At 42.5% G+C, this 27,364-nt stretch overlaps 1 protein-coding gene across 1 annotated transcript in view; it reads left to right on the forward strand.

Moving 5' to 3' along the window:
* PAPPA2 (pappalysin 2) overlaps window positions 1–25,248 on the forward strand; it is a 272,846-nt gene extending 247,598 nt beyond the window's left edge. The window contains exons 22-23 of the mRNA XM_055319554.1: window positions 19,105–19,203; window positions 21,978–25,248. Of these exons, the coding sequence (XP_055175529.1) occupies window positions 19,105–19,203; window positions 21,978–22,052 (174 nt within the window). The 3' untranslated portion in view covers window positions 22,053–25,248. The remainder of the gene's footprint in view (window positions 1–19,104; window positions 19,204–21,977) is intronic.
* Window positions 25,249–27,364: the final 2,116 nt, after the last annotated feature.

Below are 27,364 nucleotides of genomic sequence, written 5' to 3' on the forward strand. Positions count from 1 at the left end.
AGTGGTCTCAGGAAAACCACAAAAGAAGACACTTCTGGGGAGAGAGATGTGAATGGCACTAACTGCCACAGACTAGACAAACAAGTTGAGTACTGGCAAGAGATAACTACATTTATGATTTAAGCACTTACACAGAGGTAACAGTGGAGTGAGGGAGAGGGTGATAGGTTGAGAAATAGGTAAGAAGGTTGATGCAGCAAATAAAAAATATTGTTTCCAAAAGTTGACCAGTAGAAGTGGGACCAGCAGTCATTTAAGTGGAAAACAATGTCCACAGAAAGACTTTTGATGTGGATGAGACCTGACTATATTTATTGGCCTGTGAGTAATAATCTGGTTGAGATTCTGGAGATCCAAGGTAAAGAGAGGCTAGAAGGGATTACAAATACTGTTGGCTCTGAGTCAGGTGACAAGGAAGTAGCAATGACTAAAGACAAAGTTTGTAGGGTGACAGATGGAATTTAAGAATCTAGGGATTTCATATATAACAGTTTCTCATTTCTCTGTGCAGACTTTCCCATTAGTTGATGGCAACTTCATGCTTCTAGTTGCTCATGACAAAAATCTTTGATGTCATCTTAATTCCTCTCTTTCTTTCCCCTTCTACATCCAATTCATGATGGAATCCTAATAGCTCACTCTTTAAAACATATTCACAATCCAGCCACTTTTCACTGTCCCAGCTGCTGCTACCCTGGCTTGAGCTATCGTTATCTGATACCTGTGTTGGTACAACAGCCTCCTGGCTGGTCACACTGCCACCCCATGGCTTATTCCCAGCTCAGCAGCCAAAGGGTATTGGTAAAATGTAGGTTAAAGCTAAGCACTCTGCTAAAGCCCTCCAACCATCCTCCTTTCACTCAAAGTAAAACCCAGAGTCCTTACACTGGCTTATACAACCCACCAAATATTCTCTCTCTGATCATTTGATTGAAAATTAGAATTATCCTTACTCCCTCATTTTCTGCCCATTGCCTAACACATTGTACTCCTGCTTCCCTGACATCGCCCTATTTTTTAAAATAAGACTATTACTTTTAATTCACTAAATAATTATTTGTTATATTTTATATCTATTTTCCTCACTGGGATTCAAGCTTCACAGGGCAGGACTTTTATTTATTTTATTCACTGTTGATATCTCAGGTCCTTAATAAAGTGGTACAGTGACTGGCACATGGCAAATGCTCAATAAATATCTTTTGTGTGGGTTGGGAGGTAGGGAGTTAAGGGCAGCTACAGGTTTGGGAGAGAACTGGTGGTGGGATAACAGCCTTAAGCAACTTGATTACTTTGAGGAAAAGGAGTATTTTACTAACTTGTGAAGAATGAGAAGATTGCCAAGAGACCCTGAGTTTAGTCCTTTAGAAGTCCTCTACTGAATGCTTTTGGTGTTAAGTCTCCGGTTAGTATGGCCGGGTCCTGGGACTTGGAGATGGATGAAATTTGGATTCCCAGGGTCCTTTCAGCTCTCTGAAGGCTGTTTGTGCACCCTGGGGAGAAGAAACTTGGTTCCACATCACCTTTCTTCTCTTTGGTCATGTGACTTCAGCCAAAGTCATTTGACTCCTATGGGAAAATACTATGTTCCTTGGTTGACTTACAAAGTTCTTCTGGCTCTCAAATAAGATGACGTTTGTGGAAGCATGGGTAGACACTAAAATGCCACCACAGGGTTATCAGTAGTATTCTCAGCCCCATGTGAGAAGTTTTCTGAAGTAAGGCTGGTCTGAATCACCTGCACCAGAGGTCCTGCCTGAGGGAGTTGAATGTCTGCTAGCAGGTGTGCACATAACGCAGCCGCAAAGAACTGGTATGGAGAAACAGAGCCTCTGCTTCCCTCCTTTTGATTCAGTCTGATTCCTTTCAGGAACAAGGCCTACAATTTTAAACTAGATTTTGCGTCTCTTTGGATGTACCTTTCCAAGTGTAGGCACTCAATGTGGGCCTCAGAACCTTGTGTGAGGGGCTGACAACAGCTGAGATCTAAGGCTTGCAGCGCCCTCCAGCCCAACAGCTGGGGGCGTTTCCTTCAGAAGCTCCCCCTTTAGAGTGTGCCTACAGTCCATAGAGGATACAAAACCTCCACCTGATTTTTCTTCTGTTCCATTGAACAGAGTAATGAGAATAAGAGAGAAAAATGAGTCTCTGAATGCTTAACCAAAATGAAAAAAAAAAAAGGCAAAACAAAACCATATACCTATTTTGAAAACAGACTTATTACCTCTTCCTTGTCTCGGCACCCCTAGCCCAGTGGTCCTAAGTCAGCCCATCTCCCCCCATAAATTCTCCATAGCCTCTTCAGCCTTATACATTGTTTTCCTTCCTATTTAAGATCAGTAATGAGAACTTGGCAGGAGAAAAATTCAAATGGGTCAGGAGGCCCTTGTGGCTTTTCTCGGGCTTGTTTTCCACAGCCCATTCTAGCCTGCAACATACTTTGCAAGAATAAGTTGGCTGCAGATCTAACCCACGGTAAGAGGCCACCACTGAGGGCAGCATTTCAGACTCAGTGAGACTGGAGCCACAAGCAGGCTTCCTGAAGCACAGAGCCTGGGTGTTTCCTTACACACGCACATGCACTCACACGTGCACACATAGCAGCACACACCGGGGATCCTCATCGAGAACAGATGTTGCTGCCCACTGTGCCAGCCACGTGTCAGGCATGGCATTTTTGTCTTTTAGGCTCCTGGCAATTGTGTTTTTCCTTTCTTATCCCGTCCCTCCACCTTCCACCCCCTTTTCCACCCCCTACGTCTGCTGCATGTACAAATTCTCTCCTGATTCATACTGGGCCAACCTCATATTTTTGTTGTTGTTATTGTTATTGCAAATGTTAGATGCTTCCAAAGCTGGGGAAAAAAAAGAAAAAGAAAAGAAAAGAGAAAAAAGAAAGAAACCACAACAACCCCCAAAGAAAACATGTTCTAACCCAGGAATGTACAATACTTCATGCATGGGAAGCATCTTCCCACCTCTCCAAGCTTAGCTACAGAATCTAGGGCTCCAAATTCCATCGCATGAAAAAAAACAAAGCCATCCAGCTTTTTTGTATGAGCCTCATACCATTTCTCAATCTAAAAGCTTGCTGCTCCCCCCAATGGCTAGGATTTGCAGAAGAGTCATAGCATCCTCTCTCAACTTATATCATGGCCACTAACCTATGACCACAACTTCACACCCATTTATTAATTTCTTCCGTTAAAATAATATTTCTGAGTGCCTGTTATTTGCTGAGATTACAAAAGTAAGTTCCTAACATAGTCTGTGCAATGGAGGTAAAAGATCAGTTGCTACTTAATGAGTAATAACACAAAGATATGAACAAAGTCACATGGAAACACAGAGAATAAAGCAAATAGCTTGTCCAGATCACATGGAAATCTTATAGACGGTAACCTTTTGAAGGATAAAGAGAAGCATATGGAAAGGCAAAGATGTGAAAGGAAGTGGTACCTTGCAGTCATCAAACTTGTCTGTAATAATGCTGCATAATGAATAATCAATGTTTTTTTAATAACAAAATTTATTTCTCACTTGTGCATCTGCAGATAGACTAAAGCAGTCCTGCTTTTATGTTGTGGTTTGGACTCAGTTATACTCCATGTGTCTCTCACTCAAGGACCTTGGGTTTCAGGGTCAGCAGCTACTACACGGGGTATGTTCTGCTCTAGGTGGATAGCATGGGTACCAAAGGGACAGTACATTGAAAACCTCTGGTCAAATGTAGCATATGTTACACATACATTACATTGGTCAAGACAACCCACCTAGCTAGATTCAAAATTAGTGGGAAGAGGAATTATACTCTGTTGATAGTGAAGTCATAGCAAAGTGACAAATAGTGAAAGGAACCGTAGACATATATTGTCATCTGCCAGTTGTGTAGTCACAAACACTTGTTATGTTCCCATTCATCCCACCTGATCCCAAGATACTGCAAAAGTATTACCCAGTCATAGCATCAGGCTTGAAAATCTAGACTGCCATGATTTATTATCAGGTTACAATATGCTTCTCTTAATCTAGAGCCTGGTGTGCTAAAATCACAAATTCTCTGCCTTCCACACCTGAAGGACACAGTAGAGCAGAGAGACAAGACACCTACAGTAAACCTCCCCTTACGAGGAGAATAATGAGAGGCACATAACAATTACTGGCCCACCACAATTCTGAAATCCCTCTGAGAATAGTTGCAAAAAAGCAACTTTTGGGGGACAGGAATTAAAGAGGAATTAAAGGTATTCTGAGTTTCGGAGGCTTCCCTGGGACAAAGTCCTTAGTCTGTTCTCGATGAAGCATTTTGTTCAGTTGCAAGAATCCCCTAGGTACCACTTTAATCCAATTAAAAGTCTTAACAAATGCTGTAAAGATCCACCCCTTGATTTGGTCTTTGAGGTTAAGTCTTAAATCTTTAAAGCACCTATTCATCTCTACCATCTTATTCCTCTATTATCTCAAAATGTGGTCTCCATGGTTGTCTCCAAAGAGATGAAAAAGAAACTGAGCGGCCAGTAACTCTTGAGTCCCTTGGACCAGAAGTGATACATCATTTCTGTTTGCCTTCTCATATATCAGTTCATTGTTATATGGCCTCAAGCCCACCTCAAAAAAGTCAGAGAAACACAGGGAAATACATAGATATCAGGTGAGCATTAAAAATCTCTGTTACAGAGAAGAGATGATAGGACTTATACCTTAGATAGAAAGTCATGGTGGCATACCATGACCATGGAAGTCAGCACCTTATCATCTCTAACCTGAGCTAATGTAACAGCCTCATCACTGAACTTGAGGAAGTAGGAAGAGAAGAAAGACAAGGGGCTGGATACAAAAACTATTTCTGCAGTAGAATGGCAAACATTTGGATGCTGGACATGAATAGAGAGGAGTTGAAGATGAAGTTAATTGGGTTGGAAGAGGTGGTGGATGATTATTCTGTGAGTTTGCCTCTTATACTGATATCTCAGTTTGTTCTTGGAAAAGCTCAGCTAACAGTTTACCAACATATAATGCTTAATGTCTTCTGTGGGGAACAAGGAAAAACTTGGTTTCTGCCTATGCGGTTGGAGATATATACTATTTGTGTTTTTGTTGGTGTATCAATTTTGAATATCCAGTTAAACCAGCTTCTAGAGGGCAAGGGGCATATTTCATTCCTCTGTGTTTATATCCACCCCCTACACACACTGTAGTTTATTATTAAACATTCATAAATAGTCAATAAATATTCTCATGTTGTTAATAATACTCATTTTATTCTCTTCTTTGGCTTTCCCTGGCACATATTATTTGGTAAATTCCTTATGCATTGAATATAGAATATTGGGGTTCAGAACTGGAATTAGTATTTTATTTTTTAATTAGAGAAACCAAGTATAAATTGAATATACATTATCCAGATGTGAAAGATCCCAAACAAATGGAGCTGAAAGTTACTCCCCAATGTCCTCTCCCTTGTGTGCTGGCTTGAAAGTTTAAAATGCTTAAGTTTAATTTTCACCTCTATTGCTCATTCCCCAAGTGACCTTGGGGCATGGCCTTTTGTCTCATTTTCCCCATCAGTGGAATATGGATAATCATATTAATCTGTCTCACCAGGCGATGTGAGGACTAATTAAAAATGAGATTAGATTCAACTGAAGTCTTTCTAATGTGAGAAATATTAAACCTGGTGGTGCATGTCTGCAATGCTGTTAGATTTCTGGGAACAGTCTCTGGCATTGGAACTGGCTATGACCCTAATGACATGGTAGCTGAGTCACGAGTGCCTGCAGCCTGCCTGGCTTGTTGGCCATACTACCTGTCCCCTTTCCATGCCCTGTGTGCCCAGCCCGATGGCCAGATCCATCCAAATTGCCTAGTGACTAAATAGTAGCCAGTGATCTTTTTATTCTTTGGGCTCCCTCTGGGAGCTGCTTCCTGCCTGACCTGTCTTACTTTCTTTTCATTCACCCCTTTTTCAGACAAGATCTCTGAAAATTCTTAGTGTTGACAAATAAGTAAACATAGCTAAATTAATAAATTCACTAAATAAGGTATGAGTGTTGGTCTGCTTGGCTGCTGTACCAAAATCCAAAGAATGGCTGGCCTATACAACAAACATTTATTTCTCAGAGTTCTGGAGGTTGGGAAGTCCTAGATTAAGGTACTGGCTGATTCAGTTTCCTGGTGAAGGCTCTCTTTCTTTTGTGCTGATGGCTGCCTTCTTGCTACATCTTCACAAGGGAGGGAGAGAGAAAGGAAGTGTTGGTCTGTCTTCTTTAAGAGAATTGATCCTATCTTGATATCACCTAAACCTAATTACCTGTCAGAAGCCCCACTTCCAGATCCCATCATATTGGGAGTTGGGGCTGAAACATACGCATTTCGGAGAAACAGCATTGCTGTTCCTAATAGCATTGTTCATGTGTGCACTTCACCTAAGCAGAAGGTGTTCTGACATGTAGAACTAAGTTTCCCAATTTTCTTTAATAGGCGGCTACCTACATTATGTGATTTTAGGGGAGATATATATGCTTCTATTTCTTCCTCAAATATTTGTTTCCCACATATGACTCACAAAGTCTCAAACTTTCTAAAATTGAAGTCATTTTTTGCCTCGATATTTTCTATTGTATCTAGTTGCAGATACTTGTCATTGACCCCTTAATATGTCAGCTGCTTTCCAGAAGGGTAGGAGAATATGCAGATACTATGGTAGGGATGGATACATTGATCATGGGGGTTGTCAGAGCAAGCAGGGTACAGCATGGAAATGGAGATGATGAGGGGAATAAAGAGACTAGGGACTAAAGGAAGACTTTGACACAGCATTGCTGAAGTACCTCCACTGTCTTCAGTAGAATGTAAGAGAGAGGATTAGTATCAGTTAACCTGACTTAGGTATTTTTCTTACCTTAAGGCCATATTTTATATATATATATATATATATATATATATATATATATATATATAGTGTGTGTGTGTGTGTGCCCATAGTTGGACAAGGTATATATAAGATCCCTGGGATTACAGGCCATAGTTAAAAGAGAGAATGACCAGGTTATCTAGTAGCCACCTTTGGGAGGGCTACTCTTAACCTTCCCACATAGAAAAGCATCTGGGCTTGTTGCACTCAGAAAACAGACAAGAAATAGCCCCTGGTTGCATGGTGTATTTAATAACATTAATTAGTGTTTGTTGTATACCAGGTGAGTACCAAGGAATCATTACCCTTATTATCATTCCTGTTCAGTAAACAGGAAAGTGAGGGGCTGAGAATTCAGTTGCCTTTCCAAAGCTCCAGAGGTGGCAGATGTGGGATAAATGCATGAACCCAGGCCGTCTGATTCTAGAGTCTATGTTCTTAACTGGTAGGAAAATTAAAAACAAATAAACAACACATACACTAGGAACATAGGACTTGTGGAAGATTCAGCTAAGAGATGAACACGGGGTGCTGGCCACCTGTTGGGACGCCTCCCCAGGCTTTGCAAGCTTTAGGCTGGAGGAAGAGGTGGCATGCCACTGAACCCTGTAGAGTGAGGATCAGAGACCAGGGAAATGAGCGTGGAGAACATGTGAAATAGCCGATCAGTGGATGAGTGAATAAGATACACAGACAAGCATCCCCAAGATAAAGGGAATATAAACAAGACCCTTGCGCAGAGAATAGGTTCCATATGGAGGAGTGGGAGACTGGATGCATCCACCAATTAGCAGGAGAATAGAATAGCCAGATTGACAACGTGGGATGGCGTGACAGGGTGAGCTTGAGAATCACGGTAATCAGCCACACAAATTGAGCTGTTCACAGACACAGGAACTAAACATTAGACCGGGGCTAAAAGAAACAAGACTATTGGCAAGAAAATATTCTAGAATAAATATGACACCTCCCTCCTGCCATTCCTCAACTCAGCTGGACCTGAGTGTTTCAGGGAGTGATAAAATAGTCATGTCTAAGTTGTGGAGACAGCCTGGCAGAAATCAGACAGGAGAGAAAATGGGCTGGGACCCTCTAGGCCTGTGTTTATATGGAAAAAGAAAACATGTAGAGCTTCTCACTGTGAGCTAGGACAGGGTTTGCTGACTGATCAGGCTCTATTTCTTAAGACGCAGTCCTTAGATTTAGTAAGGATTCTTTCTAGCTGCTTTTTCAAGGAGCAATTTTTTTTTTTTTTTGAGAAAAGTTTAGCATGATTTGAGTAGTCAAAATGTCATAGAAAAACTCTCATCTCCATCGGCCTTCTACTCAAATACAACCATTTGCCAAATCTTGGCAATTTTCTTCGTGATACCTCAGGGGTTTTTTTGTTTTGTTTTGTTTTGTTTTGTTTTTTTTTTTTTTGGTTCTATATTACAACCAGCCAGTTCTGTTCTTAGTTCTTATCTGTTTGAGGTAAACTTCTATCTGCTCCGAATCCTTCCACCTCTGTACCAACCTTTGAAACCTGACTTTTATCGTGTTCTTCAGTTCAAACAAAACAAAAAAGAAAGCCGACTTTCCAGGGCTCCCTATTGTCTTCAGGATAGTGACTACCTAGATTCCTCTGAATGGAGATTTTGACCTAGTTCCAAATGTGGGCCATTAATACTTGAGGCAGAAAGCCACAGATACATCTTTTTTTTTTTTTTAATCTGAAATCTTGGCTTATATTTTCCTGCCTGCTGGGATCTCTCTCCCCATATCTCTGCCCAAATCCTATCTGTGCTCAAAAATTAAATCTAATCCTATATGCTCCATAAAGTCTTTCTGAAATATCCCAGCCCCTGTCCTATTCTGAAACTTATAGCTCTTATTGCTGCCATTAATTACTTTAGGAATTAATCCTCCACTGGCCTGTGATTTCTTCCCTACTGTCTCAGATCCTATTCAGATTCTGCCCTTATTCGGTGCTGATGACACCAAAGCTTCTTTAATGCAGACTTTGTCATCCACAGAACCTACTGTGGGACCTTGTACCTAGAAGACACACTAAGTATGTATTGATTAGATATTCCAGGATTTCAGCAGCTAACCTCATGCCTGGCTCAGGGTCTATGTTTTGAACTAAATATCCTAGATGATACATTTTGCATGGATTTGTATGGCATTGACTTTTCCTCAGAGAGTGGCTTTGCATGCTCATTGTTGTGGTGAGAGATTAGACTATGTTCAGTACTGAGAAGTGGAGTGTGGTGCATCATTATTGTTTGATAACAACACTGGAGGCAGTGTGAACGTGTCAAGATGATTATAGCACGGGCCTGCTATGTAGTGGCTCCGCATCTTTTCTTCAGACAGGTTCCTTAATGGCTTAAGTTCTTGGTGTTTTAATTGGTGAAATGTGAATAATAATACACCTACCTTACTGAGTTGTGAGTGTTCAGTAGATCATGTGTACAATCCTTGTAGCACAGTGACTTATCACAGAAAATGCCATGTATAAGATAAAAATAGTATCTGGTTTCTATATTATGGCTTATAGTTTATAAAAATATTTTCACCTCTAGGAGGCTCTAGACTAATTCTTTTTACCAAGAGCTTTTAGAGAAACTGTATATGTCTGTGTGCATATAATAAAACACATATTTTAATGTTATATATCTATAATATACATATTATATATTATTATGACATGTCTTATACATGAATACTGTATATATCATATGTACCGTACTTATGTGTATGCATGTATATATACATTGTGGAATGTATGTGTATATTACATGTATGTAATCAAGTGTATATACACATATATGAAAGAAAGAGAATCAGAGAGAAAACAAATGCTGTGAGTTATATCCCAGGAGCACTTGTGAATGCTCAAAATCCTGTGATTTAGATTTGCCCAAAGTGCATCCTCTTCGTGAAGAGCTGGATGGCAAAAGGCTTGTTGATCAACTGCTCTGATTTCTTCAAACAGCTCTTTGCATCCTAGGAGTGTCTGCTTTCTCCTCGAAATTTCTCCCAGTGTGCTTGATTGCTGAGTAGAGAGCTGGGGGGGGGGGGTGAGGGAGGGAGGAGAGAAAGAATGAGAGAATGGGGAAAGAAAAAAATAATAAGACGCTCAGCAAACAGCAGGAGGGCCAAAAAAAATATTTAATCCAAACAATGAATATTGTCATTTCCTCCCACAGTCTGCATTCCCGGTCATCTTCCACAGGCAGGCGTGGGGAGCCAAGACATGCCGGCTGCCTGGCACGGGCGCGTGGGTGGCGGGCGCGGGGGCCAGCACGCGTGGCGGGCTGTGGTGGAACGATCCCCTGGCCAGCCCTGGCCGGCCTCAACCTCCCGTGAACTGCAGGCTGGCCAAGGAACCAGAAGACAGGGACAGAGGGAAGGAGAGGCTCAAAGGCAGAGCCGCACCCCGGCAGTCTGCCCTGGGCTTTCTTCCAGGTGCTTCTCCAGCACTTTCTCCCAGCTGCAGGTTCTCCACCCCTGGCTTCAGGTGTCCTAGGCCTCCCGGATCCCCTTGGTGGGCTCTGGAAGGGAAGATGCTCCACTCCCGGGGGTGGCTGCCCTGCAGCCCAGCGAGTGGCCGGCCACAGCAGTGAGGGGGGCCAGGCATGTCCCTCCCACTTGGCCATGTGGCCGCAGTGGCCTGAACTCATGCTCCCAGTTCCGTTCTTCTGAATCTTCAAGTTTGGTTCTGTAAGGATCAGGCTGTACCAACCTGTACCTGGAAGGTCAGGCGCAGCCCCTGGCAGGTGATGTTTAAGAGACGGGAGGATAGCGAGAACGGATCATCTCGGGAAGCCAGGGAAGGAGAGGGAAGGAGGGCGAGCTCCTTATCTCGAAGAAGGCAAGGCAAGCAGAAAATACTCTGGCTTCTTAGTTTAGAAAGTCTATTCTGGGGGGGAGGGGGTGCTCCATGATGCTCACTCACCTGTCGTTGGTTGTGAACCTGCTGCTCTGTGTGACCTGTTGCTCCTGGAAGGAAGCAGGAGTGGGGGAGGGAAGGAAGGAAGTGTCCCTGCCCTACAGAGTTCAGACCTCTTCAGAGTTTCTGTCCCTAACCTTGAAACGCAGTAGGTCAGCTCCAATTAGCGGGAGAGGAGGCACAAACAGTTGCTAATCCATTCCTCTGTTTAAGAAGAAAGTCAAAGGTAGCACAGCAGGACCCTGGCAGGAGGGCCTGCTTGCCACCTCTGCCACCACCACCTTCCCCAGCCCCCATCCAAACAAGAAAGACAAAATCACGAGAATCCATCAGTGGGCCCATCAGGCTGGCTGCGGAGAGGCGGATGAGGCCTGATGGTGTGTCCTTCTTAGTTCTTGCTGGGAGCCCAGGCACAGCCTCTGTTACATCACAGATACCAGGACTCCGGGAGAACTGCATCTTGGGAAGTGTTACTGTGTGGTTGGAGAAGGAGGGAGGGCAACAAGCACAGGATTAGGAGTCACTGATACAAAATCTGGACCAGCTGCTCCAGAGACAAAGGCAAGCGTGGGGGACAGGAGTCAGACTATTGGAGAAGAAGAAAGGTTTGGAGGTTTCTTTGTTTGGGACATGGAGAAAAGCTATGGCATAGAGGGGCCTGACAGTGACCTTGTGATTATGGAGATGTGAAGAAGGAGTAGGGACGGTGGCCTGGAGCAGAGCGCTGGGCACTGTCACGGTCTTGTGCAGTTTGGTAGAAGGGCCATGGGGGTAAGGGCCAAAGGCACAGAGCTTCTTAGCATGCGTGCAGCCTCCAGGTTGACTCCTGTCAGTAGCAGTGGCTCACAACCATGGCATTTCCCAACAGATGGGGCAGAACACAAATGTCAGGAGGGCTGCCTTGTTCAGTCCTTGACCCTCTAAGACAGTGTGACGAGGACCTGTGGAGGGATGTTCTCTTCTGTCTCTATCTCTTGGGTAGTAGAGCTCTAATTCTGAGCCACCGTTTCTCTGGCACAGATAAATGCAGACTCTACCTGAGTGCACCCCTGCCTTATCTTCAGAACTTGGGGCTCCTACCCTGCCCCCGCCTTGGGGTGGGTGAGAAGCACCTGGCTCTGTCGGGCCCAGAGGGGAGGCTAGTGGGAAAGCAGGCTGGCGTATGTTTGTAAGTGAGGTAGAAGAGTCTGCAGCGCTGGGTCTTTATTTGCAGTGAAATGAAAGGGGCTGCTAGGAGGTTATTTTTGGCTGAAAAGTAAGTCACAGAGAGTCTTCTCACTTTCCTGTTTTCCTGTGGTGCACGTCAGGGAAGAGGTGTCTGTGATGTTTGGGGTTTTTCAGAGGCTAAGATACTCCAGTCACCACTATGGTTTTGAGGAGAGCCCTGGTTTCCAGAAGCCAGTCGCCTCTCCCACTCTGTTTTTATAATTTCCAGACCCATTTCCCTTGTCACCTGACTCCTTCGTGACTCAGATGGTGCATTTGTGGTGAAAGTGAATGGGGCAGGAGGCGCAGGGATGAGAGCATCCATGGCTTTGACTGTAAATTGTTGCTGGTACAATCTTGGAGTTTTTCTGACCAGAGTCTCTGTGGAGGGAACTCAGACACCAAACCCACAGCAGTAAAAGCAATGGTAGTGTTGCTGCCACCTTCATAAAACTAGGATCCCTTGAGTACTTACTGTGGACCAGGGACTGTGTTAAGTATCTCACCTCCATTTGCTCATTGACTCCTTACAACAATCTATGAGGTAGGTGTCATTCTCACTCACCAGCAAGGATACTGCTGATTTAAAAATCCAGTAATTTGCTCCAATCTAAGAGTTGGTAAGGAGCACAGCTGGGATCTGGGCACAGGTTTATCTAACACCATATCCCATGCTCTTAATCACCGGACTGTACAGCCTTGATCATTTTCCAGAGCAGGAGGTATTAAGCCCTTTGTACCTTCAAGCCAATGAAAATCTTACAGGAGAAAGAAGTCATTTGACCTTACTTTGTTTGCTTTTCTTTTTCCATCTCAATTTATCCCAACTATTTCTTTCAGAAGAATTGATTTTTGCACTATTTGATTATTTCTATTCCAGGACTGTGCTTTAGTTTTGGTGTCAGACAGAGATAAACTGTTTATAATCCGGCTTTTCTTTTGGACCCTATAAAATGCCACATTTGCTTTTCCTTTTTTGAGGGTCTGGTAGATTGCACAGGCAGAGAGATTTGAAGCCCTACACAGAAGCTCCATGACTTTACATGGACCAGTAAAATACAGTAGACCACAGGACTACAACCCAACTCCTGATCACTCTGTTGGCCAACCAACGGGGGGCTTCTCTCTGCCCATCCAACAGAACATGTGTCTTCACTGCCATTCTTTGAATTACATCTTGCTTGTCTGTTGTTTGTAGAGTAGACCCTTGGCCTTCCAAGAGGTACTATTTGCAGTTTCAACTACTGTCTGGTAGCTTAGCAGATCCTTAATACCTTAGTGATCAGCGGATTTGCATCATCTAGTCTTCAGGACTGGTAGGCAGGAACAGATCTACCAGTGCCAAGGGAGCCAAGTTACCTGTGCCGCATTGCTGGATGACTGTGTCATTCCATATCAGTCATCACAAACACAGCCTTCTCGTTAAAATACTAACAGCATCGCTTATAAATTACCCTCCTTGCAAAGACCTAAGACCTGGGCCCCTATTCCCAATCAGCTGTTAAAACCAAACCACTTGATTACAGATATTTGCAAACATTCCTAAAACAGCCATGCTTTCACTACTTTCTTTCTGCTTTGGTTTTCAGATGCTTTTTGGCTTTGGCCTCTGGTAATTTTTCTTCTTTTCTTATTATCCCAGCTCTGGAGTTAAGAGGATATCATTAAATTTTTTCCAACACTTTTAGATTGTTTATAGAAGGAGAACTTTCAGATGGTACATTCTGCTGTCTCTGCCCACTTGTAGATAAATGTATACCAATGCTCTGTACATAGTAGGAGAGGAATAATGAAAAGGAGGGATCTGGTCACAAAATAAGCTAAGGACATTTAGTTAGCTACCCTCATATTTATTCATTTATTGAGAATCTTCTGTGGCATCAGACATTGAACTAGCAGCTGGTACTATAAAGATGGTTAGTTAGACTCTGAGCCCATGATAATACAGAGTGTTAAGTCCCAAAGAATCATATTTGGATAAAATATACCATGGTAATGCAAAGGAAGGGAGGACTCTCTGGGTCCAGGAAGCCAGATGAGATTTTCCAGAGGAGGTTGTATGGAAGAAACTCTTCCTGCAGAATCCATCCCAGGGTATCTATTTTAATTTTACATTTTCCAGGAAGATTGTTGCAAACCCACAAATGTGAGATCATTGGCACCCTCCCACCCCAAGGGGTGAACACTGGAGGAGGGGAACAGCTCCATTTCCTCTTTCTGTCAGATGACTGCAGTGAGCAGAAAAATATCTGGCTTTAGCATTCTGGGACCCAGAAATAAATGTTTCTGGGTTGCAGGCATCTGCTGATGGGATGGGAGCATAGTGCTACTTCCTCCTGGGGAAATCAGCCTCTAGGAAAATATGTGCTGACCAAGCCCTGAGGCCAAAAGGAGTGATAGTGCCAGGTAGCTTATTTGGGATAAATGTTGATCTGCAACTGAGAAGAGCAGAAGTGAAGTTATTGGAGTTCAGGGGAATTAATACATAGACAGCCCTTTTTTTGCTTGTATATTGGATCATTGGGTTCACTTAATTATTAATTTTCCTGTACCTAAGCCTTTTTTTATAGAGGTGCCAAAGGAATTTAAATTACCCTGAATTCTCAATAAATTAAAAAATTAGTGAAATCATCAGATAGTGGTAGCATGCTATAGTAGAAAGGACATCAGATCAAGAATCCAGAGACCCTATCTTATTCCCAGGATTGCCACCACTAGTCTTACCAACAAGACATTTCTCCTTTTTTAAGGCTCCGTTTCATCATTTGTAAAACAAAAGTTCCAACCTTAGAACTTCATGTAATCTATGTTCCTTAAAAAACAACAACAACAACAACAACAACAACAACCAGAAAGCAAGTAGTGTTCTGGTCATGAAGGGTTCTTGAGAGGCCTCAAAGACTTCACAATTTTCACTTGTGAAATTCTAAGAGCAACCTTGCAGTGAAGCCTAGGCATTGTGGACATGGGATAAAAGGAGAATGAGACTAGAGACTCAGGCCAAGCATTCATTGAAAAGCCAGAAAAAAAAGAGAAACTTGGCACACATTCTTGTATATATTTATGAGAGTTTCCGTCTATTGCAAGGACTCCACTGGGCATGGCACCACAGCTTCCCTGGAAAAGGGCTTCTTTTGGCCCTGATGTAGCCTCATCAATAAGAAATGGATGTGGGTCTGATTTGTCAGACCCACATACCAAGAGGGTTTTGATGGGAAATGACATGGGAAAAAGAAAATAGTGTTAAGCATTAGGCATGAATGGTGATTAGCATCTTCTCCTGGTCTGAAACATTCCTCAAGATGATAAATCAGGATTCTGCTCCATGTCTTACCTGTAGGGGTATAGTAGTCACTTTTGGCTGAGATCTAAGTTATAGGTTAGCAGAGCAGAACATCTCAAGTTCAAAATTAACCTTTCTAAAATATCAGTGTGGTCAGGAATTCTGTTGCAAGCTATAGAGAAAAAAGTTCTTCATATAATTCAAATAATAGAAGTGTTATCAGCCAGTCAGTAAGCATTTATGGAGTGCTTTCTGAGGATGGGTATGTGATAGGCAGTCTGGGACCACCTGTCTCACCCTATTTTTTTCCCTTACAAGTTTTCTCAGGCTTCCCCTCTGAATCATCCAGTCCCAACCTCTCCACCACAGAGCTGGTTAGAGCAGAGCCAGCCCCTGAAAGCTCTTACAAATATCCCCAACCAAAATCTGGATTAGGTACTTCTCTCTTGCCCACACCCCTTTGAGCACTTATCATCATAAGCTATACTTGTTTATGATGGATTCTATCAAGGACTGGAACCATGTTTGATTTATCTTTGTATCCCCGTAACAATGTGTGGCACATAGAGGTATGGGATAAAGGATGTTGAATGACTGAATGAATGACTATATCCATAGACAATGAATAGGGCTACCATCCCTAACCATGCCTAACTTTCCAAACAATCTTAAACAGAAAATAACATAACATGAAGAATATAGATAACATAAAGAAGAAATTTACTTTTGAGAAGTTTCTGAAGTCGTACAGTTTCCATAGTCTTAGAAGCATACAGGTTGACAGCCCTTCCAATTTCATCACTCACTGATAGACGTTTATATGGCTGCCTCATCTTCCTGGAACACAACTAGCTGGCCGTAGATATTATCAAGCTCATCATAAGAAGAGAAACCTCATGTCTCTCTCAGGTCTAGGTATTTAGTTGAGGTATAATTCTAAGAAGCTTGACTCATAAAGAGAGAGAGTTTTAGAGGCTGCTCACTTAGTGAAAGGGTAAGTAGCCCAACACAGAGAGTCCTCCTGTAAATGAAAATGAAAAATGTTCATGTTAATGACTTTGTATTCTATTAAACTTATTAAAAGTCAGGATAATAGGAATGTTTGTTTTTCTTCTGACAAAATGGTTAAAATTGAAAATGAAAAAGTGTCTCCTAAGGAAATAGGCTACAGGTATTTGATTGAAAAATTCACTTATGTGAAGCACTTTATTTGCTGATGTTATAGGATAAATGAGGTATATGTATAGGTAGTAAAAATTCATCTATGGACATGCTGTGCAGAGAAACCAAGCCTAGCACCCTCCCTTAGGGGAAGTTTCCTACAGCAAGGAGTGATGTCCCCAGTCTGATACCTTTGCATTATTGAGATTTTGATCTAATCTACATTCAGTCTTCAGATGCTTTAAAAACTTTGGATCAATGAGTCATTTTTCCCTTCCCATTTTTTCCATTGTAACTTTGGACTCAAGCTGTCAAGCTTCCCAGGCACATGTTGCCATAGGAGACTCTGTTTATTTAGGGTGGAGTAGTTGTTTTTGGCAGGTTGGGGGAGGAACAATTAATTCTAATAGGTATATAGTAAATTAAATACTTGGGTCTTACCAACCTTTTCTCTGATTTTCTGCCCCTTTTTATAAATTCCCTTTATTTTTTCCCAGATGGCCCTTTAAGAGCAGAAAAGAAGCAGTTTCTAGAAATCATGCTTGGGCTATAGCAGTAGACACCCATTGGGAGCTAAAGAAGGTCACCTAGACTATTTTTGCACTTTTCAGCCTCTCTTCCCTAGTGTTCCTAAGATGAGAAGCCATCCTTGGAGAAGACTTTGGAAAGAAAGATCCCCCTGGATCCTTTATTAATTCATTCAAAAGTTTAAGTTGTTCTTACAAAAAGGAAGATCTCCCTTTAGTCCTCCGTACCCAAGACCATACTTTTATATGTAAGAAAAGTATTTTGGGTGCTCTTTGGATTTTTTATAGACAATAACATGAAAAATAAAGAAGGAACAGATTAAGTTTTGCCAATGAGTCAGTCAGGGTTGGAGAAAAAGTAACAGATGCAGTGTTAGATGAGGAAAATATACTCCACCAAACACTTGAAAAAAGGAAAATAAAACTCTAGGGGGGAATCTCAGTGGATGTATCTGGTCCTCTTGGGAGGACCCAAGAGCATTTCTGAATGCTAAGGATGTAGCTAGCTATATTTCGACTCCTATTATTTGACTGCAATTGTAGCCTCAAGTCCTGATTGTTCTGCAGAGCCATTCACTCCAGTGTTAAAGACAAATGCTCATCTCAAAATCTCTGTCTTTTATCCCATTGAGGCCCATGTTGAAAACAGAATTCATTTTTACTTCCTGCTCTCAAATGACTTTGCTGTACAGCTGTGCAACAGCTGTGGAGTTCCACCCCACAAGTAGCAACTTTTCAGGGATTGGAAAACTGGTATACATCTGGAATGATGTTCAAATGACCTCAGGATCCCATAGAATAAATCAAAACATTGAAGTAATAATTTGGATGAGCTCGTTCTGATGTAATTCAATTGCTGAAAATTATTTAATGGCTTATTATTTTTTTTTTTTTAGTTAAGTGATCTATCTCATCAAAGCACAATGAAGTAGGGAGCAGTCCCTCTATTTGACATTTAAAGAGGGTGGGGGGAGAGAAAGTGATTTAAATGTGTCAACTGGAAGGTGACCTCAGAACTCGAAAGTCTACTATATTGTGGTCCAAAGAGTTTGACCACAAGATGTCTGAGGCTTCGCAATTGGGCATCCACTCAGGATGAGAAGCAGCCAATGTGATTGAGTAGGTGGGCTGGCTGGTATGCTCCCCAGGATGCAGTGGGACATTGTTTTTCTCCAGGAGTGGTTCTAGGGTAACAATGCATGGGGCTCCTGGGCTATTTTTTTAACCGCTTGTTGCTGTTCTTATCATATATTCCCTTTTGGGGAGAAACACTCCATTAACTCTGGTTTGGCCTGGGCCCTTTTCCCATTTTGGTTTCTGTTAACTTGTAGCAGTAACAGGAATGAATGGGAACAGTTGAGCTTTCTCTGCTCTCACCCTGTGTCTAGCTGCTATGCAGTAGGTAGCTGTACATGTAAGTTTATTTCTGTTCCAGCACTGGTGTCCCAAACCCTAGGACCCCTGCAATCTGGACAGACATCATTTGAGTTTTCATAGCATACCAGGACTACCAGGGTTTCTAAATACAAGTATTAGGAGAAGGGGGGGGTGCGGTGGGGGGGGGTTGAAATTATGGCTCTTACTCTGGGAGAAGCAGCAGAAAGTCAGGATGCATAACTTCTAATCCCAAAGTCTGCCTGATGATAGCTATGCGACCTCGGGGAAGTTTCTGTCATTTCTATGCATCTCCATTAAAGCCAACCTTGCCTGCAGCACAGCTTTTCCTGATGATCAACAGAGTTAAAATGTATGAAAATATTTTGTTACCTATTTTATATAAAGACCTATCACTAATTACAAAAAGGTGAAAAAGTTGATCAAGGAGTTTAAGTGAACCATTCTGGATCCTAGGGTTGGTCAGAAGCAGATGTTGCAGGTGAAATGTGACAAATCCTTGGGTCCTTGGTCTTGAGACTTTTCAATTTCTTGAGCATGTTAGGTCAGTTTGTATCCTGCCCCTTGGGAGTGGTCCCATAATATCTCTTGAGTTCCATGGATTATGGTGGGGATGGGTGGGAGAGTAGTACAAAGCCCAGTGAAGCTGTTCTTAGACACTGACCTCTCATATCCTCACCAGCCTTTCCAAGCAGATGGGTGGTGTGACACCATCAACAATCGGGCCTACTGCCACTATGATGGGGGAGACTGCTGTTCTTCCACGCTCTCTTCCAAGAAGGTAAGTGAGGGCACCTGCAGGTAACAGGCGGGGCATGGGTGCCAGAAATAAAGGCAGGGGCTTTGGCTGGTTCTCCTTCATTCCCTGTCATAATTGGTTTTTATTCAGTAGTCAAGAGGGAGTTATAATGAACAAACGTTTAAGCTTCAATGGTGACAGGATTAAGGGCAGTGATTTTAGGTGAGGTTGTTAGAAAATACTAGTTCCCTAATGGTTGGTCCTGGAACTCTTCAGAAAAGCCGTGGCTTTTGCTACTCAGAGACTCATGTCTGCTTATCATGTCCAAGATATACCTCTTTTGGCAGGGAATTATGGTCTCTACCCCCTAGGGAGGCAGATTTACCAATGAAGTGGTATCTAGTTATTAATCTTTGTAATTAAGTTAATAATCCTATATGGTATATTATAAGCATACTTCAAGTTTCTGCTGAGTGGCCACCACAAGCTACCTGGAGCATTCCTTAGACCACATCCAAGCAGTAGTCTTTTTCTCGGTTCCTTTTATCTCTAATTTTCTGGGCTTTATTAAATTGGCAGATACGCTTATGCTAAAACTGTGAAATTTAATAGGCTGAAATTTTGCTATAATATGGATAAGAAGCCAAGTGCTTCAAAGATATTTGATGCTAGCTGGTCAATTTGATGAATCAGAAATATGCAAGTGAGAGTAAGTATTTCCTTCCTTGTACATGTCTCCACAAGAGGTCACACCTATGTGATCACCTCTACACAGACCTGAATACTATGGCACCTAATGACCGATATTACTGATATATGCCAGACACTGTTCTCACCACTTCTATGAATTAACTTATTTAATGCAGAATGCTCAGGGGCTCATTGGATCACTGTTCAATTTGGCCCTCTTTTGCTCTAAAAAACAATAAATCCCAAACCAAGAAAAACAGATCAAGAGTTTGGATAACAGGTCAGAAATTATGTCAACTAGTTATTTTTCTTACTTGCAGAAAATAACTGCTCAATGATTCCATCTCTACACAGGAAGATATGACTACTTCAGAAGAAAGCAAGCAATTCTTGCCCCATCTCCATCTCACACTCAGTAAATTTAGGGTTTGTCTTTAATGGACTTCAGTGCCTATAGCCAACATGTACTCGAATCAGGATTGAAAAAGCAGTTCATGGGGCACCTGGGTGGCTCAGTCAGTTGACCATCCAATTCTTGATTTCAGCTCAGGGTTGTGGGATTAAGCCCCACATTGGCTCCGCACTCAGCATGGAGTCTTGTGGACAATATCTCTCTCTTCCTCTTCCTCTGCCCCTTCCCTCTGCTTGCCTGCTCTCTCTCTCTGTCTCAAATAAATAAATAAAATCTTTTTTTTTTTAAAGAAAAGGCATTTTATCCCCTTAAATCACATTTTACCTCACATGTGAAAATATGCTGGAAAATTCTCCCAAATAACACCACCCATTCTCCAACCCCCTTGTTCAATCACCAAGCTCATCTCTTCAGTATACTTGAGGTATTAAATGATGTGCTTATCCATTCTTACCTCACTTGATTGTCCATGCCCAAAGGGCAGCAGCATCTTTGCCACTTTTTACATCATGTCCCCCAAAATGCCCAATTATCTCTGGAGCTGGTTATGGACACTCAGTAAGTATGTTGTCTATTGGTGCTGTAGTCCAAACGGGTAGAGATCAACGTTTGCCAGATCATTTTTGGCACAGAGTAGGGCTGATTATATAACAGGAAGGCAATCCAGCCACAAACAATGGGTAGAGAGATACATCGTTTCACCGAGTCAGAGTACATCCTGGGTTCAAGGTGGGCAAAACTTCATGCTTTTAAGATGGCAAAATGAGGGGATCCCTGGGTGGCTCAACAATTTAGTGCCTGCCTTTGGCCCAAGGCATGATTCTGGAGACCTGGATTCAAGTCCCACATCAGGCTCCCTGCATGGAGCTGCTTCTCCCTCTGCCTGTATCTTTGCCTCTCTCTTTCTCTGTCTCTCATGAATAAATAAATAAAATCTAAAAAAAAAAAAAAAAAAGATGGCAAAGATGATCTTATGGCTCCAAGAACACCAAGAAGTAGGAGTCATACAGCTACGCTGCAGAGCCTTGGTTTTCCAGATAGTGGTGTCATGACCTTGAGTTAAGTCATTCAATCTCTCTTGGTCTTCCCTCTAAAAAGAAAATGCTAGGGGATCCCTGGGTGGCGCAGCGGTTTGGCGCCTACCTTTGGCCCAGGGCGCGATCCTGGAGACCCGGGATCGAGTCCCACGTCAGGCTTCCGGTGCATGGAGCCTGCTTCTCCCTCTGCCTGTGTCTCTGCCTCTCTCTCTCTCTCTGTGTGTGACTATCATAAATAAATAAAAAAAAAATTTAAAAAGAAAATGCTAGCATTCATCTGACCTACTTTACAGAGGTTTTGTGAACAGAATAATGGCAACAAAAACATTAATAGTGGTTTTTGACATCAGTGATTATATTAGAAGCAGTAGTAACATGTGTTATAGGTGCCTGGAAATGTGTGTTTTATATCCATCATTTTATTTAAATCACACTGACATCTCCTGGGGTAGTTACTGTTGTCCTTCCACTTTATATAAAAGCGAAGTAAGGAAGATTTACCTTGCCCAGAGAGACATGATGTGTAAGTGAAAGAACTGGGTGTTAATTTCAGTTCTGTGATATTAACAGTAATCCTACACTTCCTCTGGGACCAAGTGAGAAAAGCAAAAGCTGGTTGAAAAGTATGAAGCTTGGCAAGAAAATGGTTATTTCAACTTCTCTTTGATTTCCCTTAGGTGATTCCATTTGCTGCTGACTGTGACCTGGATGAATGCACCTGCCGAGACCCCAAGGCTGAAGAAAATCAGTAACTGTGGGATCAAGCCTCTGCTTCCACTGCCCTGGAGGCAGTAAGAAAGAGAGGCCTCCACAAAAGGAAATAAAAGATGAATGAAGAAGAAAGGTTGTGAAATAAAGGAAGAAAGAAGAGCATGAGGATCTTATAGACATGCAGGACGATGTTTATAGGTGCCAACTGTTGCATCAAGTAGCCCATGTAGGGAAGAATCACAGGCAAAAGTTTCTTCAAAGAGGCAGTTAATTAAAAGTGGCAGGAGAAATATGATAGATATACAAGGACCCTCCTCCCCCATTTATATTCTATTCAACCCCATCCTCAACTCTTGCCCTGTTCCCCACTCTGCACCCTGTCAGCCGTTCAGCCCCACCCAACTTGTACACCAATACCAAAATACTAGAAGAGAAGTTGCCAGGGACACTCTGTAAAACACCCATTTTGAATGAATTGCCATCTTTTGGGGTTCATCTACTTTAAACTGGCTCCCTTTCTTTTGTGTAGTCTCCTTTAGTAATAATGAGGTTAGTCATTAATTCTTTATAAGTATTTAAACATAATTATATAAATATATTATATATATTATATTTTTTGCTGTCTACTAAGCTAAAAATTATACATTGTGCCACACATGCTGCTGTGAAGTTCACATCCAAAATGAATACCGAGGGTTGGAGTACAGAAAGACCAGTGGTTCTGCCATCGTTCTATGGATGGGGGTTGGCAGGTTGAAAGGGAAGTGGTGAAGGAGAGAGAGAAAAAAATTAGATGGAGTTCTTGATCCTAACCTATCAGCAAATCATCTTTTCACGAGTAGGAAGCTAGGCCCAGCTTGATGAGGGTTGGAATGATAACGTTAAGAGGCATGGCAATTTGGGTGGGAGTACCCATTGTTGCTGGGCCCAGAAGAACCAGACAGTGGTTCTTGTGTATATATCCAAAAAAAATATACTCACTACTTTTCACTTCTCAGAACTCTTAGTTGGAGTTGGTGAGACCCAGGAGCCTCTACACTTCCACACGTGCCTGTTCCAAGTGTGGCTCTTACCGGCCAGTCAGTGAACAAGTTTGTACGAGGGCTTGTTTTCTGATTGCCAGGATGACAGAAACTCACAGATTCCTCATGGCCTCATGGCCTTTGATCTCTCTCGTTCTAGGTCCCCAGACCTGGCTATCATTCACAGACACATGATCAGTTGTTGATTTTCTGAGGAAAAAAATGTTATGGACATGACCTAGGGGAAAAGTGGGAGGAGATGGAAGAACAGGCAGAGATGGAGGAGCCAAGGGAGGCCATAGAGATGGGAGAGGTCAGGGGTAAATCAGAGCCCCGGGCAGGAGGATGAAATGAGTCAAAGAGACTTGGAACAAGGCCAAGTCATCCAAAACAGGGCAGAGGGGACTCCTTCAGGCAATGCAGAATCTGAAGTAAAATTGATTCAAGTACAACCTATCAAATCCATGACCTAGAGATTTTGATTTGAACAAGCTATGGAAACACGTGGAGCAAGGGTGACACTCTGTGGGAAGAGAGAAGAATTTCAACTATGTAGGGTGCATTTCGTTGTTACCCTTTCTTGTTCAATAGATGGACTGTGGGTAAAATGACCACATTAACTTGCCTTTCCTTACATCCCAGGCTTATGGTCTTTTTGCACATTGTCTATTGCAGTTGTTTTTGGTAACAATTTCTGGATTAGGCCTGGGGAAAAAAGTTAACTTCTTGCTCAGCACTTCCGTTTGTTATCTCAAGAAGGGCTGGGAGGCTTTCTTCCCTCAAAGCTTCCTCTCCAGTGGGAGCAAAGAACAGGCCAACATTAGAGTGCAACCTTGGTCTCTCTGAATCATCTGCTCCTTGGTCTGGTCACAAGTTTTCTACTCTTCCCACCAACACTGAAGCAATGGCTTTGCAAATAGGAAGAAGAAATATTCCCCACCCTTTTCTTGAGCCAGACTTCATGGAGGAAAGAATAATAATCTGGAATGGGATAAAAGGAAGGATACACATATTTATCTCTAGGGGTATATAATGAGGGTAACACCATCACTGGGGAAAGGAAAAAGCAGAGATTTCCCATCCAAAAAGTTCTTTTCCTCTATGTTTCTAGCCGTAAAGAAACCTAGATACCTACTGTTCATTGTCTGGGTTCACATTTGGTATCCCAAGAAGAGAATAAATATTTCTAGGATTGTAGTAGGTTTCAGTATGGAAAGGACAGTGAAAAAGTTTTAGATCCTCTACTTTTTTTTTTTTTTTTTACAAAGTTGTAAAATTGTTTTCTTGGGGAGATTATCCAAATTCTTGGAAGTGCATCAAGCTCTGTGTCAGGCAATCCTGCCTTGTCTGAAACTGAGGCAGCAGAATAGGGATCGTGGGCATTGCCCTGCTCAGGAGGTCTACAGCTCCCCCATGGGGTCATGAGCCTGTGGTTCATGCCAGTGTGGGTCTGTGTTCAGTCTCTTCATAGAAGGAACAGTGAGAACATTTCTCTGTTGCACTGTTGTTTACAAATTTGTATTCTCCATTGGCGACATCTGCAATCTGTGGCTGCCCTGAGAAGGCAGGAGGGCAGTTTGTGTGGTGTGTGGAAAGCCCTTCTGGCTGAAGGTTGCCCGGCCCTCATCAGCTCTGGCCATTCAGAGATGGCAGGCTCTTCCAGCCCTTACCCCGGGGGCCTAGAGAGCGCTCATGTCACTAAGAAAGTGGAAGGCCCGAGACACCATGATCACAGATCCCCAGGAGATATCAACTCAAACTCACTCCATGTGGTGGTCTACATTTGGCTGCTTTTACCCATCCATGGGGTCATGGAGGACCTCTCCCACAATCCCTTCTTTGTTCCAAAAATCACTGCTCTTTTTTCCCTAGTAATTAAGGGCTCTGGTGTCCAAGTTGCCTAGGACTAGCTGACTAATGGTTAGCGTGACAGTCTCCAACCAGAGAGATGAGAGGACAGAGTAAGAAGAATGGGCAGCTGGCAAATCTGCACGTGAAAGTGAAGAGTTATTCTTGATTCTCTCCTTTCCTTCCCTGCATTACAAAGCATTGGACTTGGCACTTCCTCTACTCTGTGAGATCACTATTGAGTGCATCAGTTAGCACCAGAAGGGGGATGGCTTGATTGGGAACACAGTGAAAGGAGCTGATCTACTGTATTGTAATGTAAAACAGCTACAGCCAGTTATTTTGTAAGATTATAAGATGTTCATTAAAAAATCAGCACAGAAAATATGAAGTGCTTTTGGTGTCTTATTCTTTGTGTAAATCAACCATCACTTCCAAATTGCTTTCCATTTGCTTGTGCCAGACGTCATCATCATCAATTAGTTGATTGATCATTTCTTTCAGTCATTTATAAGTGATTTGTTAAGTAAATGGCATGTGCAGAGAAAATAAACATGAAAGTTTAGGAGAAGAGATGACATGTACCAAAGCAGAGCACACAGTAGTGATGTCAGGTGTCTCATGAGTTGTAGACATAAGGCCCAGGAATCATTAATGGTTCAGAGGAAGTAGGTGTCACTCCTGGATGCCAAAGATACATAGCATTTGAAGGATGGTCTGAGAAGGAGTCATATCAGTTTGGTAGACAGAAATGGGACAGAGGAAGAGGATAGTCCAGGCGAAGTAAAGAACAGGAATGAAGATGTGGAGATAGGTTTGGGGAAAGCCTGGATGATATTGGACATCACTGAGGCATCCAGTTTAGCTAGAAGGTAGAACTTAGCTAACATGTGCTATGCATTTGGCAAAGTTAATCTTATTTAATGCTCACAACAAAACTGCAACTTCCATATTCTCATTTCATAGATAAGGATAGCAAGTGTCAGTCCAATGGGGAAAGTTCCTTGAGTTTCATATGACTGGTCTTAGTCCTGATTCTGTGAGACATCAAGATGCAAGAAGGAAAAGAAAAATGGTGTTTAATGGGATGTGAAAGCGAAGGGGGATAAGTGGAGAGAAATGTCAAAGACAAGGTCTCTGCATTAAGCCTATACACCCATGAAGATCATCATCACTGACAGAAAAGGAAAGCCTTTTGAAGAAAGAGCATATATTTGCTATTTGATAAAATCAGTTTGAGGGCCAGATAGATCTTAGTTGGAAGTTTCCTATGAAGTAGTGTTTAGCACACTGGGAGGAGACTTCCACAGCTGCGGGCAGCTTGGCAAGGTCTCTGGTCATGCTGGGCATCATCTGGTGGCCTGAAGGGCTGGGTGGTTCTCCAACACACCTGCTAGCCATTTGGTAAGGCCTATGGAATAGATAGGTGGAAATGTATGTTTGGAATTTAGGGGAGAGGCTTGTGATGAGAAATAAACATTTGAGGGTAAAAGAAAACCTGACATTTTCTTTACGGTTCACAAATTGCTTTCTTATGCTTTCTTGCTACCTGTGGGCTAGGCACAGCAAAACCAGCTTAGTCTGTTTCCATTTTACAGATGAAGACACTGAGTGTGAGAGAGGTCATTGAAAACTTTAAGTTCATATAACTAAGTTCAGCTTGGGATGGGAATCCAAGTTTTCTGTTCCCCAGATGTAATGTACTTTCTACTCCATGATGTTCAGCCCGCTAGGCCCAGAGTGAACCCATACTCACTTGAAATGGGAGAGTTAAATGTCTTTTTACCTGTTTATGTTTCAAGGTACTCATTGGTTTCCTTGTGGCTTTGTTAGTAGCTGATGGTAGGAAAACTGAGAGCAAAGCTTCTAGCATACTCTTCCAGGCATCTCGCCTCATGCCAGGCCCTGAGTATAAGCAGATGCCCTGCACATGCCAGTTAGGCCAGCTGGACTGAGACATCTGGCAAGGCTGCCTTCTCCCTAATAGCTTCCCCAGGGATAGTCCTGGAGAGAGACTTTGGAGCTCTGGTTTCCATTGACTGACAAACTTAAATGACATGATGAGTCACCCATCAGCGGGAAGACTCACTACTCTTAGATTCAGGCCAACCAGACGACAAGGGGCTTAGCATGGGGAGGAGGGTAATGAGAAGGTTCTGCATTTATAAATAGCTCCATGACATCTCCAGAGCTGGCTTTGGGTCTCTTTCTATGTACCCCCAGGAAGACCACTGATTCTGGATCTGGAGCATTTCAGATTTCCCAATGGTTAGCTTGGAAAAAAGAATGTGGTGGAGAGAATCTTATATCTCTTAATAGTCCACAACCATAAAACCTACCTACTCCTTGGGTATTTGGGTCTGGAACAAGGTAAGACCAGTTTAGAGAATAGGTAGTAATTTTCAATCTGCCACAGTCTGAGTCTACTTGGGCTTGAATGCACATTTTCTGGTCAGAATCCAGTCTAGTGGTCAACTCACTGG

The sequence above is a fragment of the Nyctereutes procyonoides genome, unplaced genomic scaffold, assembly GCF_905146905.1.
Source record: "Nyctereutes procyonoides isolate TBG_1078 unplaced genomic scaffold, NYPRO_anot_genome, whole genome shotgun sequence".
Taxonomy (NCBI): domain Eukaryota; kingdom Metazoa; phylum Chordata; class Mammalia; order Carnivora; family Canidae; genus Nyctereutes; species Nyctereutes procyonoides.